The sequence below is a fragment of the Pyxicephalus adspersus genome, chromosome 2 (assembly GCF_032062135.1).
Source record: "Pyxicephalus adspersus chromosome 2, UCB_Pads_2.0, whole genome shotgun sequence".
NCBI classification, from domain to species: domain Eukaryota; kingdom Metazoa; phylum Chordata; class Amphibia; order Anura; family Pyxicephalidae; genus Pyxicephalus; species Pyxicephalus adspersus.
In genome coordinates, this window is record NC_092859.1 from 34499019 (window position 1) to 34514048 (window position 15030).

General features: G+C 39.6%; 1 protein-coding gene across 1 annotated transcript in view; it reads left to right on the forward strand.

The window, feature by feature from the left end:
• The window catches only part of CRACR2A (calcium release activated channel regulator 2A), a 63627-nt gene that overhangs the window by 40842 nt on the left and 7755 nt on the right, over positions 1–15030 (forward strand). Inside the window, exons 12-16 of the mRNA XM_072400379.1 lie at positions 2293–2629; positions 6763–6895; positions 12069–12150; positions 12801–12915; positions 13233–13334. Coding sequence (XP_072256480.1) covers positions 2293–2629; positions 6763–6895; positions 12069–12150; positions 12801–12915; positions 13233–13334 — 769 coding nt within the window. The remainder of the gene's footprint in view (positions 1–2292; positions 2630–6762; positions 6896–12068; positions 12151–12800; positions 12916–13232; positions 13335–15030) is intronic.

The window sequence follows — 15030 nt, forward strand, 5'->3', positions numbered from 1 at the left end:
TTGTAGTCCATTTTAGGAGAACAGAAGGGGCGATTTCTCTCTTTTTAAAGTACAGTTAGTGAGGATAGGAAATGTGTTACTAGCTGGATCACCAAATGAAAATATAGTAAATGAATTCAGAAAATGTTCTCAAAAAAGTAATAAAGCCAACAAATTTAAGAACTGTTCAGCAGCAATATATTACATTTCATACTTGTCCTCCAATTGAATATGCTTTAAAAACTGTATACAGGGTACACGTGTGATCCTAAATGAACTACAATATTTATTTTGGATTTAATTAAACTTTATGTATTTTCATTAATTTTCATTCTAAATAAGCAGAGTTTTTTCCATGAAGCATTTTTACCTCAACTGTACTCTGGTAATCTATCTCAAGTGGATTTTTCAAAGACGTCATTAATAGCCTTTGTGTACAACACGTTCTGGTTTTGACTTCTTTCATGCAACAAATGTTCATCTGAATTCCACCCACATTGATCATGTATTGGAAATGTGCATTTACTTTACACCTAAATTAAAACATTATTTCAATTGCACAAGGGCCGTTGTATAGATCTTGCATTTGATTAGTAGTGGCCTGGATTTCGAAATGATCTTTGTCAATGGTATGATTAATAAAAAGAATGCTTCTTTTTAGAACATTTCATTTTAGGAGGCTCGCCTGGAGCCCCAATTACCTCCAAGTGCTTGGTGGACTATTTTATGTTATAATGCATTCTCACATCAGCTAATTATTTGCTAATTGGAAGTACACCCTCAGAGACATTCTCAATTATTATGCCTCTTCAGGATTAATTGAATTTGATGAATTATAGACAGAATTCATACAAAGGCCAGGCACAGCAATGCACAAAGCAGTCAAAGTGGCTTTAAAGCTAAACTTCAGGCATATCTAAAACAAATAGCATTTGGCTCAGATATTCATTCCTAATAGTTGTGTTAATTTTTGTATTAAATTTTAATAATCATTACATAAGTGTCTAAGTCTGTTGTGATCCCAGCATCTTATAATCCCCTTTGTAATTGACACCCAGACTATGAGTAAAAAGGGGCAGTGTTAGGAGCATGTCAGGCTTTGTTGCATGCATATGGGCTGACAAGGAGCATTTCTATAATAGGAGAGTGCAAAGCATAAATAGCTGATTTCTTATTGGTGTGTGGCTGCTCCTTTAATGTCCAATCAGCAGAGTTTGGACTAAGTTGTCACCCCTCAAGACCAAGTCGAGTCCCAAATCATTGACACCAAGTCCCAAGTCAAGTCACAAGTCACCGAGAATTCTTCAAAGTCGAGTCTCAAGTCGCTTCATTTATCTCCATTTGTCCCCATAAAGAAACAGAGCTCTGATCCCGTTCTTGAGCACAGGATCGCATTCTAAGTCCATGGCTTTTTCCTCTGACAGCCGTCAGAGAAGAAAACCATGGACTTAGAATGTAAGGAAGGCAGGGAGGAAGGCGGTGTTACAGAGGACTCACTGCCTGCCTCCCTGTTCATTTCAGCTGGCAGCAGAGAAAGCAAGTCGCAAGTTGACTTGCAAAACCCCCAAGTTGCTGAGCCATGTAAACACCAGTTGCTGAGCCATGTGAATGCAGAGGATAAGGATTCCTAGACCCAGCTGTAGGTTGTTTCATCACAGAAAGACAGCGAGAAATAAAGAAAGAGAAAAAGAGATTGCACTGAACAGTGAGACGAGCACAACTATTCATGTTAGTGAGATGGTGCCGTCACATCTCTCCAAGAAATGTATCCTCTGTCAGGAGACAAACCCTTTCTTTTCTTATTGTGTCTACAGCAAGAGAAGAAAGGTAAATCTCCCTAATGGCACACCGATGACAAAAAAAGTAAGCCTTCCTCTATCTTTAAAAATTATTTACTATGGATACAATTTAAAGTTTACCTACCCTACTTGATTTTACCTTTACCCTTGCTCCTGCACACTTCCTTTATTGGATGTGCTGTTGGTCACAGGCACTTTGGTATCATTACATATAATGCAGGACCAGCAGTTAGGAATTGTAAGTTGGAACCTCGAGGGTCTACCCACAACCCAGAAAGTCAGAGGGAAGATAAGCGTACTCTGCTGTAGGAGAGAGGGATAAAATAAATAAAATAGCTTTTTAATGGTAACCTTCCTGAGAGCAAGCATTAAATCCTTGCGGTGTGAGGGGAGCCTCACTTGCGTTGGTTTCCCACAGTTCAGCTTTAACAAATTTCTAATTGGTTTTGTCCTATATGTACTTATTATGATTCTTTGTCCTATGTCTCTGTTCATACATGTGTTTATTGTACAGTCAGTCATCAGAAGAAGATGATGCGTTCTCCTCAAAGAGGAATTTTACTGGGTTAAATGGAAACTTCTCCCCTGTAACAGAACCCGACAGTTCCACAGAAGACAGACAAAGCAAAACTCATCCACTGCAAAGGATAATATCCATCGAGGAGGATCATCTTCCCCAGTATTTAGACAACCAGCAAGAGAGAGCACTAAATAAATGGCGGGAGGAAGATGAGAAAGAGGATATTGCTGTTTTCAATGAGGAAACTATGCATAAAGTGGAACACATGGCAGAGGAATCGTTACCATCTTCACCCAGAGGGCAGCCTGTTGGAAAAGAAACTCTACCAAGTGTAAGATTAACATGACCATTTGACTAGAGATATTTTAAATGAAAGTCTTCCAACAAGAGTATAGGCAGTTATCACCACGTAAACTTCTGAGCCATGTCAAATACCCATGAATTTTGTAATTGGATGTCCAACAAGCTGACATAGATCTGATGGCCAGGTGCCCACAAACTTTAAGCCACAAAGTGTAGATGAACGTCATCATCGTAATGCAAAAGTTCTTAACTGTAAATGTATGTTTTTTTTTTAAAAAGCTCTGGCATTGAAGGGTGGAAAATTCATAATAATACCAACTGCCAATTAGTGTGTTATTGGATTGCACACAAACATAGGTGTGCATACAAGATATTACCATACAGAGACTATCACACAAATAAATTAAATCCAGGACTCCAAAGCTGTAGCCATTGAGATACTGTGCTGCCTTTTGTGTTAGACACCCAGAATATTTTTCCTCTCTGACCCCACGTTAAGATAATTGAGCCTAAAATATGTTTCTGCTCTCTCTTCTTCACCCCTGGCAAGCAATAATATACTATAATATATAAAAAGTAGTGTTTTACACACAACTCCTATTTTTTTAATCTTCCACCTGTATATGACTGTCTGAGGATTCCAAAAAAGTTATTTTTTTATTACAGAGTTAAATAGTTCTAATCTCTTGTTGCAGTTTTCATAAAGCTGTGTCCTAGTTATCATAAGATGCACTGTGTCTAGGGCAGCAGGGTCACATAGGGCAACAAGGCTCATATTTAGAATTCAGACTGCCGTGGCACCCCTCACACATCCCTCCCCCAACCCCCACCCACTTGCCAGCCCTCCTTCCCTAAAACCTTCCCAATAACACGCAAGCAGCCGTTTATTGAACAATAAATAACTAATTTAACAATTTTCATAAATATAAACTCTGTATATAAAATATACAACTTGAAATAAATTAACATATAAATTACTATACAAAATAACATCCAAATAACATACAAAATTCACCCCCTTTAAACATAACACAACCAGCAGTTTAACCCAAACAACTAGGCTGCAGGTCTGCAAGTCCGCATCACCATTACATAAACCAATCTTATCCAATACCATCAATGTCACACTGGCCCCTAGCCTCCCAGCACTGCCTCAGAGGCCTACACCATCCACCACTTAAAGGGGCACCCCACCAACTTGGGTGCCCCCCTCCGTAACATAACCCAGGACTCTTACCTTTCACCAGACCTCAACCACCACAGCACATAGGCAGGATCCCTCACTCCTGTGTGCCCCTCCACACTCTAAGTGCTCTCTACACCCCATCCTGCAGACCAAGAAACAACTAATCGGTACCTATGACGTTCAAATGAACCCCTTCCCTCCGTAAATACCGCCAGGTCTTCTCCTCCAACTCCCGGTGACGCACCACTATTCCTCCATTTCTAGCCACAAACCTCTCTACTTTGTTTACTTTAATCCTAGCTTTGTTAAGCTTCTCAATTGATCTGGCTCCCCTTCAACAAATTCTATCCACAATATCAGACCATACAATAACCATACCTAGGAACTCCATTGGCAACCTCAGGAAGTCAACCGCACATCCTGAACCAAAACTCTCCTGGACCCGCGCCCCAAATCAATACCTCCAGCATGCAAAACAACTATGCTCGGAGACCTATCCAGTGTCGCGGACTTCCGAATCTCCGGCACCAATCCCACTGTACTTCATCCCTGGTACACCAATCCATCGAACCGTTGCTTCAGCGCTGGGCAATCCCAACTGGCGACCTTCTGGTCGGACTTCCGCCCTTCGCACCCTCCATCAGACATAGGAGCGCCCGATAAGCAGTGCCGACCACCCAAATTTACAAACAAAACTAACATAAGCTGCCCACCCACCAAACAACAACCAACCCCCCCCCAATTAACCCCACAAACAGAGCAATCCCTCCACCGCCTCAACGAGGAAAACATCAGACCCCCCCAGTCTAAACAAATGTACCAACAGACCCATACCCCTCTGATCCATCTTCTAATACTCAAACTCACCTCCTCCTAATACTCAAACTCACCTCATTGCCCTCACATACCACATCCTCCACTAAAATACCCCCAGGACGTGTCTTAGCCGGACTATCCAATTCCCCAATGCGCAAAGCCCCAAAAAATGCTATACTAAAAGCTGCCCTAAACAAAACTCGCTCATATCCCCCCGCACAAACCCCGTCCAACAACCATACCACCCGTTGCAACAAATCAAAGGACACTGGCCTTCTCCTATCAGGCACCTTCCTTCACTTCCAATACCCCTTCAACGCCTGCCTTACTACAAAATCCCTAGTCACATCCTGCCCCCATGCAGTTTGATCTAAAATGCCATACTTGCCATCAACCTGGTAACGGCTGCAACGGACACCCCTCTATCAAAATCTCTAGCCAACCAAAACAGTAAAATATGTACAGGGGTCACCCCTAACCCCCTGACTTGAGCACATAAAGCCTCCCACTCCTGCCATACTGCTGAATACACCTACCAAGGGTAGCGGCATTGCTCTGCCTCTGGTGCCAACACGCAAAACCTGTCCCACTGTAAATGAGATAAAGCATCAGCAATGGCAAAAAACAAAAAAAAAAATGTTATGCTACATATATCTCATCACTGAATGCCGCTTCAACCTCACCGCCGCTACAGAAGACACTTAAAATCTGTAATAGCTTGCAGCACCCCTAAGTTGTAACAATAAAATTGGCAAAAACCTTTTTTTTTGCCAACTCCGTCCCCCACAAGTCCACAGCCAACACGATTGGAAAAAGTTCCAAAACAAACAAACTCCAAACTAAACCCTCCGTCACCCATTCTTTAGGCCACACACCCGCACACCACCTACCCCCAAAATACACACCAAAACCTGTTGCCCCCGCCGCATCAGTGTACATCTCCATATCAACCGCATCCACAGGCCCCTCGAACCAAGACACTCTGCCATTAAAGGAATCCAAAACATTCGCCAAATCCGCTTGCACCTCCCTAGACAACCGCACAAAATGTGACTGCGCCTTCACCCCCGCCGTAGCAGTTGCCAAGTGCCTACAGAAAACCCTCCCCATCCTAATCACCCTGCAAGCAAAATTAAGCTTCCCTATCAAATATTGGTCTTACCTCTTCAGGTGAGGCCTGCCTACATGGCGCTCGCACGCCAGGCGAACGGAGGCTGCGCTTCTTGCTAGCCGCAGCCCCCACAGCTTGGGCCTCACCCTGAATAAAATGCGAGCTGTGTTCCCTGCCAGCCACAGCCCCCCCACCTGATACATGGCGGGAGACCCCCGCAGAACACGGTGCCTCGGCCTCGGGTGAGGCCTCCTCCCTCAAGGCATCACCTGCATCTGATGGGGGCTGCGTTCTCTGGCAGCCGCAGCCCCCACACCAGGGCTCCGCCGGCGAAGGGGATTCCTCCCTAGCCCAGGCCCAGCTGCCCGGGTAGGAGGGTGGTGAGCTCTGGCAAATGGTTCTGGGCTCAGGCTCACCGGAGGCCATAGCCCCTATAATCAAGCTGAGGTAGAGGTAGAACCCCTAGCAGATCACTGCCTCCGCCACGCCAGCTTGCAGCTAGGCCTCACCTGGTGAGGCCACCGCAGCCCTAAGCTGCTGCAATAATGTGTAAATTGACTTTATAATGCCTACCTGCTTCCCATCCAAATTTCTTTCCGCAAAAAACTGTCCCTAACTTCCGCTCCTTACTCCTTATATCCCCTATCCACCCACTTTAACTTCTGACCCAACTCTTCAGCTAACCCCTTCTTTCTTTGCAACCCAAAACCTTAACCCTTTCCCCCCTATTTTAGGAAGCCCAAGCACCCTGTAATGTAGCCCCTGCACTTAGTTCCCTGATACGGGCCTCTCTGTTCTATAAATATACATACAGATGTGAAATGTATAAATGTAATTTTCTTAGCTTACCAAATGTTTTAACAATTTAGTAAGATATTTTAGATGTCTTAAAAAAACATGAAAATTTATTATCTCCAAACCAGCATCCCAATCAAGGAAGTAGATGCTGCCTTGTATGAAGCACTTTCTAGCACAGCTAGAAGTGTTACGCTTATGCATTATTTTGCATGCTTGTAATTGAAATAACAAATATCTGATATTTTTCCAGGAGGAACGTCTGTACAGCCCTCCGGACAGATTATTTAAAATTGTTGTGGTGGGAAATTCTAGTGTGGGGAAGACATCTTTTCTGAGACGGTTCTGTGAAGACAATTTTTACTCTGGAACTTCAGCTACAGTGGGTAAGCATTTTTTAAGAGCCACTCCAGCCACACGGTAAAAGTGTCATTTTACTTCACTTGGGATGAAGGGAGAAACTCACATGCTTAAAGACTTTTTTTTATTAAAGAATTCATTGCTGAAATATAAAATCTTAATTCTTATCCTGTTCCTAAGGATAAACTTTCTATTCCAGAAACACACAGAGAAAGTGGGAGAGACATGTCAGGGATTAGACAGTTGTCCCTATTAAAGTAGTCCCCCTCCATTCTTGTTCCGAGGAGATATGTAAAATTGTAGATTTACTATCACCTATCTTATCTTCCTGTAGTATTGGCAATAGTTACCAGTACAAACATCGAGTGTGAGTGCTCAGTGGGGACACAGACAGCAATAAAAATCTGATTGAGGTTGTATTTTGTCACACTCTATTCAAAGCTAATAAATTCTTTGCTGCAAAAACATAAACATTTGACAATGTTTTCTTCTCAGTTTTAGGAGTATTTACCAAGAGCTGCAGTATTAACAGCCTATTTCATGCTGACCATTACACATAGAGGCTTTGATTACTAAAATTGTATAACAGATCACACCAGCCTACCTATCCCACTTGCCAGATACCCGAGTGTATATATTGTAAATATAATAAATAAATATAAATATTGTAATCCCATTTCTGTTGGGGTCAGTACATTCTTGAAAGCTGCAGCTGCTCTTCCTTAGTGGCTTCCACAACAACCAAAGTTTAGGCAACATACACATTAGACACAAGCCCGGGGAAGGGAGCAGCTCTAGCACTACTGAGCATTTTGGAGGTAATCAAATATACAAGCCCTTGTTTCTACACAACTCTAAAAACTAAAAGTCACCAGGGGCTAAGCGAAAGTCCACCTTGGAGCTATCGGCAAAGATAGCGCCTTCCTCTGGTGGGGCAATGGCAGGTCCAGAACCTGTGGGTTTTGTGCCATAATCAGCAAGTTTGCTGTGCATATTTACAGATTAGGGTAGAAATACACCACCCACTAACCAGATAAGTTCCTCTTTAAGTATGTGAATGCTGCTTGCTGTCCCTGTTAAGGCTTTTGTTTGCATCAAATGGGTTTTGTAGTTGAATATATGTCTGTATAAATGCAAAACACACCTGTCAATGGAATGCTGAATAATCTCAAAAGCGGACAAAACTGATGCCAAAGATATGAGCACAAAGCTTGTCAGTACAAGCTCTGCTTTCAGGTATTTGATGGCAACCAGCAACATCATGTAATGAGGGCCAAGTAATAAAGTAAGATAAAAAAATGAAAAGAATAAAAAGAGGTAGCGAATGAAAAGAGCAGACTTAGCCTTTAATTACTATACACATATTATAAAAATCAATTGTTGATTTTTCTCTCCCTCATCTTCAGATATTTGTGTAATTTTTATATGGGAAATGAAAGCCTGCAAGATAAATGTACCCTAAGAATTGTGTGAATTTATGCCAGAAATTCCCGTCGGGTAAGCGGAAAAATTGCAGTCAACAGTCTTCATTTCCCTTGTTGAAAGCAGCTGGTACATCATTAATATTTCTCTTGATTTATCAAGAACATTTGAATTTTTTGCATTCCATCAGCATCATTTATATTAAAGCACAACATGAAAGGATGTAAATGAAAATCCACGGTGGTCAATAAACACAGTTTCAATATTATAGAAGTCAGTGCCAGCAGGGCACAGGAAATCATATTCTATGTGTTAAGCAACTTACATCTAAATGTTTGTTGCATGAGAAGGGTGATGTAAGTTCACATAAACTTTTGTTTGTACCTGTGTTTTCTTTTTCCTATATTTTCTTTTTTTTCTGGCTTTCTTCCTCTTCAGTTCTTTTTTATTATTATTTTACTTTCATGTTTAAAACTTACCTCCAGTCTTCATCAATCTTGCACAGCTTGTACAGGTTTCTTTTTCGTACTGAAATTGCTTACTGTCTGGAGGATGTCCAGCAACCATTAACCTTTTCCCTAACCTTCAATCTCTTGCAGAGCTTTGGGCACTGCTTATATTCAATACCTTTATGTGTGTCAAATGCCTATGTCCCATGCTAGCCAATTGCTGTGATACCTACCACTGACCCTTATGTTACTACAGGGTACAACAGTGATAAAGGGGATGGCAGGAGGAACCACAGTAGACAGCAGTGGACACACTATTGAACAGACATAGAAGTATTGAATGAAGTATTGAATATTCACAGTCACTGGATACTTACCACCATCAATCTATTTAAAGCCGCATACACACGTGCAATTCTTGTCGTTGGAAAGGATCTTTCACGATCCTTTCCAACGACTATGCACTGCACAATGCATGAACGAGTGCTGTAAATACAGCACCGTTCTGCTTTATGCAGAGGGGAGGGGGAGAGTGACGGAGAGGCACCCTGCTGCGCGCTCTCCCCCTTCCCTTCCATTAGGATCGGTTGTCGTCCATCGTCCGTGGATCCGCAAGGTCAGATCCACGGACGATGAACGACGCGGGCTGTACACACGCCAGATTCTCGCCCGATAACTGGCCGAAGCCGATTATTGGGCGAGAAAAATTTGACGTGTGTACGTAGCTTCACTCTAATTTTCTTGTCTGCATTGTTTGCCTGGCCTCTCCTCTTCCAACCCCACCACTCTCTTCTTCATCTCTAATCTCTTCACTGTCCCCTACTTTTCCATCCTCTTCTCTTTCCCATTCTATTTATTTGTCTTCCTTTTCATTATTTCTTCCTGCTCTCCCCCCTCAACTTCCATCCCTCCCCTCCTATCTCCTTCCTTATATTTTATCCTCATCTGCCTTTTCATCTTCTCAGTCTTTTCTTCTTCCATCCCTTCCTTTCTTCTTCTCTTCAGTTTCCTCCTCTTAGTTTGTTTTTATAGCCTCCATCCACAAAATCCATTTCTTGTATTAGTCTCTTCTTCTTTTTCTATCCACCCCTCAAGTTCTCCTTTCTTACCTTCAACTCCTCCTCTTCTGACACTTTGAAATGAAAGATTCATTTTGTTATTGTAGTCTATTATCAATGATCCAATGTGCCCAGATTTACTCAGTGTATTTGTGAGTAAACACATATTGCCTGTGACAGATCAAATGGGTCACATTCCTTTAGCACATCTTCCCGGGAAGTTTATATGCTCTGCCTTTCACACTCCATTGCCCATTTAGGATTTCTTTCTTTGGTCCTTCAGACATAAAGTTGAATAACTACAATAAGCTTGATCAATGAGAAAATGCAAACCCCTATACATAATTTTACAGAAGAAGCCAGCCATGCATACCTTATTCTTGTAACCACACTGAAATGCCATCACAAATTAGCTCAACAACATTGCTTTTTGTTGGCTAGTTAAATAGAAGAAAATGAAGGAGGGAGTTAATAAGAGCAAGTAAAGAGACAGTTAACAAAGAATTAAATAGGAACATTTTTTTTTGTAATGTCCAAGCATGATCAGGTTTTACCATAGGAAGGAGTGATGATTTAAAGCAGGATACAAATCTCTGCAGTCTAATGCAGTGCAGTCCAGTTATTTGAATCGGGTGCCAACTCACAAAAATCAAACTAAAATTAAAACTGCACCATTTTCACTGACACAACACAACACAATGTTTGTTAGAAAATGAAGTGAGGGACATTCCATATTATCATCCCATAGTTATTTTTTAATTATGCATATATAATAAAATAAACTCTAGTAGTACACTTGTTATCTTTTTAAATCTCTTTGGAGTGATAATTAACCTATCTTTGGCTGGTGGCTGATCATTATTGGCAGCTGCTATTGGCTAAGTTTTTTTTTAAATCATTGCTGATTACACTTAATTTAATTATGCACCCATTACTGTTAGTGTGACTTTTGTTTTCTTATAAAATGAACTTGAAAGGAGTTGAGTTGATAAGGGATTGGGAAAATCAATTGGTAAATCAATTGCAGTAATACCAAATAAATACTGACAAATAGAAGCAGCAGGAGTCATTCACAGCTTGTGTTTTATGTATAAATGAATAGTATTAAAGGATAACTGCAACTTTAACACAAATTAGCTCTCAGTACTTGCTTGCAGTTATTTTGCAGACAAGGACTGCATATAAAAGGTACATGGGTAATGTAAGGCTCCTTGACTGTTTGGTTGGAAGGAAGTTCACTTTGAAAACAAGTGGTCAAGCTAGTGGGTAGGATTACACTTTAATATTGCATTTTACCAGCGGGGATAAGATAGGAGAATAGAAAAAAGAAAGGAAACAATTCTGTGGGGAACCGAGGGTGGGGGCTACATAGAGGGTGAACATGGCCCTGATTATTAGTTTTTGCTTAATATGTGATAATAACAACAATAATAACTCCTATTTATATTATGGGCAAAGTTCAAAAATATGATGCAGGGTGCCAAATACATATACATGATATTTAATTTTTCAGCTCTGTAACAACTATTGAAACAATAGAAAAAATGTCCCAACACATCAGAAACCCATTCCTCCTTCTACAAATTCTAGTCAATGTTTCAGCAATTTAAAAACAGTTGGATTGGGATGCCATGCATTCTTGTCAATGTTCCTCTGTGAAGTGCTGTCCCCAGCCATTTTAGAAAAGATATAGCAAATTGAGGTCTGGTATGTCTAGAATTGGCCCATTCCTCAAATGTGCTGAGACAAAATAAAAGCCCAGTGCAGCACATGAATAGGCATCAGACCTAATATTTTTTAACAAAGATAAAAGACAAATGAATTCAGTTTGGTACTCATTATACATCATGAAAAGGGATCTTCCATGAAATTACAAGTCAAATTATACTTTCTACGACCTGTTTCATCTCCAAAAAACCTATTGTTAGTAGGAAGGTTTGTACCCAAAAGGAAAAAATAGAAATATATTGTCCTTACCAAGGTCAGAAGATCGGGGCAAATATCTGGTTTGAAGGTGAATATTGCAACAAAAATGACTTTTATCATGTAATAGGCTATTCATTTTTTTCTTTTTTTTCCCCCTTGTTCCATCCATCCACATCTGAACAAAAAAACAAAAAACAGATCATTGGAAATCTATGTAGGTTTTTAGCACAGGTGCAATGTTCCCTGAGTAAAAGTGGCATTTCACAGATTGGTTATACTTGTCACTTAGATTAATTACTCTTTACATCAAACTTAGGTTTTTGTGTATTCTTTTGGTGTTGCAGGTATTGATTACAGCGTAAAAACTGTCACAGTAGACAACTGCCAGGTAGCATTACAACTCTGGGACACAGCTGGACAAGAAAGGTCAGTAATTTGATCATCCATTGTATACTTTAATATGGCTCAGTGCTGAATTATTCAATATTTCTGAAACATATTTTCCATAATAGAAATTATTTACTAAATATGTGTATGAAGTGTACTTGTTTTTCCCTGCAATTGTGTATAGGACATCATTGAATATTAATGGCTATTTAAGCTGCAACTAAACTCTGGAAACTGTGCTGGAATAGTCTGCAGCAAATCTTTCTCACATGTCTCACAAGCTCATACCTTGATTTTTTGGATGAGATAAAGAGGGTTTTTTAGGCAGAAGTTAGTATACAACACAATGTATTCATATGTCAAACAGTTTATCCAAAAAAGCCAGGTATGAGCCTAAATTTCAATTTAATATTTTGAATGTATGAGTTGGCAACTGAATTACCAGGATAAATGACTACTTTTCTCTTTCTTACATTACTTATTATCAAATTTAGCCAGGCCTCTTTTGTGCAGTTTTAAAGTTTCCATTGTGACAACCCCAACTTGTTTAAATGCCACATGAGGTATATAGAAACTACTTTGTATTTAATTTCAGTTCCATCCTTTTTGAACTATGTAATAAATTACTTACTTGTTATTTTGCTAATTATGTATATTTTTATTGTTATTTCTTTTTTATTTTGGAACAGATACCGCAGTATTACTAAGCAGTTCTTTAGAAAAGCTGACGGGGTAATTGTAATGTATGACATAACATCCAAAGATACTTTTACGGCAGTACGGCAATGGCTTGTTAGTGTAGAGGTAAGGAAATCAGCAATTATTTTAATTCTTGCTCTGTCCCACAAAAGAGTTAGGACAGTTATTATAGTGACATTTTCCTGAGAGTAATTTTTTTTACTTGACTTTCTTCTTTTTTTCTTTCTACTGTATTTACTTTACTGTCCTTATACACTGATCTAAAAATGCTCCCTTAGATGATTACCTGCATTTCAAGTAATGTGCACGTTATAGAAACATATAGCTCTGAGTCGACTAGTCCACCACAAATAAAAGATATTTTTATTATTAAAAAAGGTAAAAAATGTACCCACCTTCAAGATTCTACTTTTTTTCCGTAGGAGGGAGCGGGAGAAAATATACCTATATTAATGTTAGGTAATAAAACAGACATTGAAAAGGAAAGAGAAGTGCCTTGCGGTCTCGGAGAGCATCTTTCAAAGGTAAAGTGTTTTTTTTAAACACTTTTATTTTAAGTTGTTAGTTATAAAAATGACAAAATACATAGGGGGCAGCTCCTAGATAGATGTTTAACTATATCATTGATTACCCTGGTCTTTATTATCAGTGAATATGCTGCATTGCAGGTATAAAATACTAAAGAAAAATTACAGATACTTTAAAAAATAAGAACATATTTACTTTTATGTATGTCTTGTTTTATCAAAATAAGACATACATAAATGCCAAAAATTGGACATGGCATAGTGAAGAAGATGAGAAAACACACATTATAGTTTTAAAAGCTTCCTACACAGCTGATCAGTCCAGTTACATCCTAATCCGATGAGCCTAGTATCTGGCAGCAATGTCAAGAGGCAAATAGGGAGCTGAAAATTTTTTTCTTAGTGTGAACAATTTAAGGGATTTTCAAATGAAATCATTATGATGCAGCCTTAGGTGGTGCAGGCAGAGTGCATGTATGGCTATGTATTGGACTGCACTCACCCTTTCCTTCACTTATATCTTCTCTTGTGTCTGCACAGACTGACTCATATAGGTCTTTTGCATCCCTAATTGTGTATTGTCAGTATAGTTGTGCATTATACTTATATATGGACCCTGTGACTAATCTAAAAATCTATAAGTAAAAATACAAAAAAAATAAAATTTTTAGGGGTTTTAAGTGAATATTCTCGGGCTATTTTAGCTTAAGATTCAATACACTAAGAACATTTGAGCTGGAAGTTTTGTCATTTAACTCAGGTTTGCCTAACTTCAAAAAACATTTGTTTAACGAATGTTTGCGCAGTTAAAGAACTTTTGATGGGGAAAACAATACACCATACTGTATATTAGTTATTACCTTTAACATTTAAATCACATTTGATTTAGTTACATTCACCCCTAAAAGAATTTGTATTTCACCTAAAAAAGACAGGTTAGGGCAGTTATTGCAAGGGTTAGGGGGGCTGTTAGTGTTACAGGAAACATTATTGTTGTGGTTGAAGGTAAACTCTAGGTTGTTGATAGGGTTAAAGGGTGCATTAGGGTTACATGAAGGGTGGTTGTTAGGGTTAAAGAAGCATTAGGGTAAGTTTAAGGTTGTGGAATGAACTTATGAGAATAGGCATTAAGGTAGGGTGCTACCATCTACTCTACAAACTACCATCACCAATCTCAGGGCTCTTAAAGTGTTTTTAGCAATCATAACTGTGGTTTGGGTAGTTTTTTTTCAATCCATTTCAGCAATGGCTAAGAATTGAAGTAGGTGGTGTCATTCTCAGGGTACACATGGCCTTTCCCTGCATGTCCCAAGCACCACCATGCCCCTCCTACAGCCACCGTTCCACCTCATTAACTTAACATATTTGAAAAAGTCTAAAAGTAATATACAGCTCTAACCTAATTACATGACAAAATAACCGTAGCAGTGATCTTTAACCAAGGTTCCTCAAGAGTTTGCTGGGGGTTCCTTTAGCAATGAGCAATTTGTATTTCTCAGGTCAGTTTATTTGGCACCAATTACCTTTTTGGCTATCTGTAAGGTTGACATTCTTCACACTGGCCAGCAATGTAGGAGGAAATCTTCCCACTAATCTCCCCACTAATATACTGTGAGTTGGGATATAGTAATTACAGGAGGGGTTTCCTGAACACCTGAAAGTTATTTGAAGTGTTCCCCCATGGTAAAGAGAT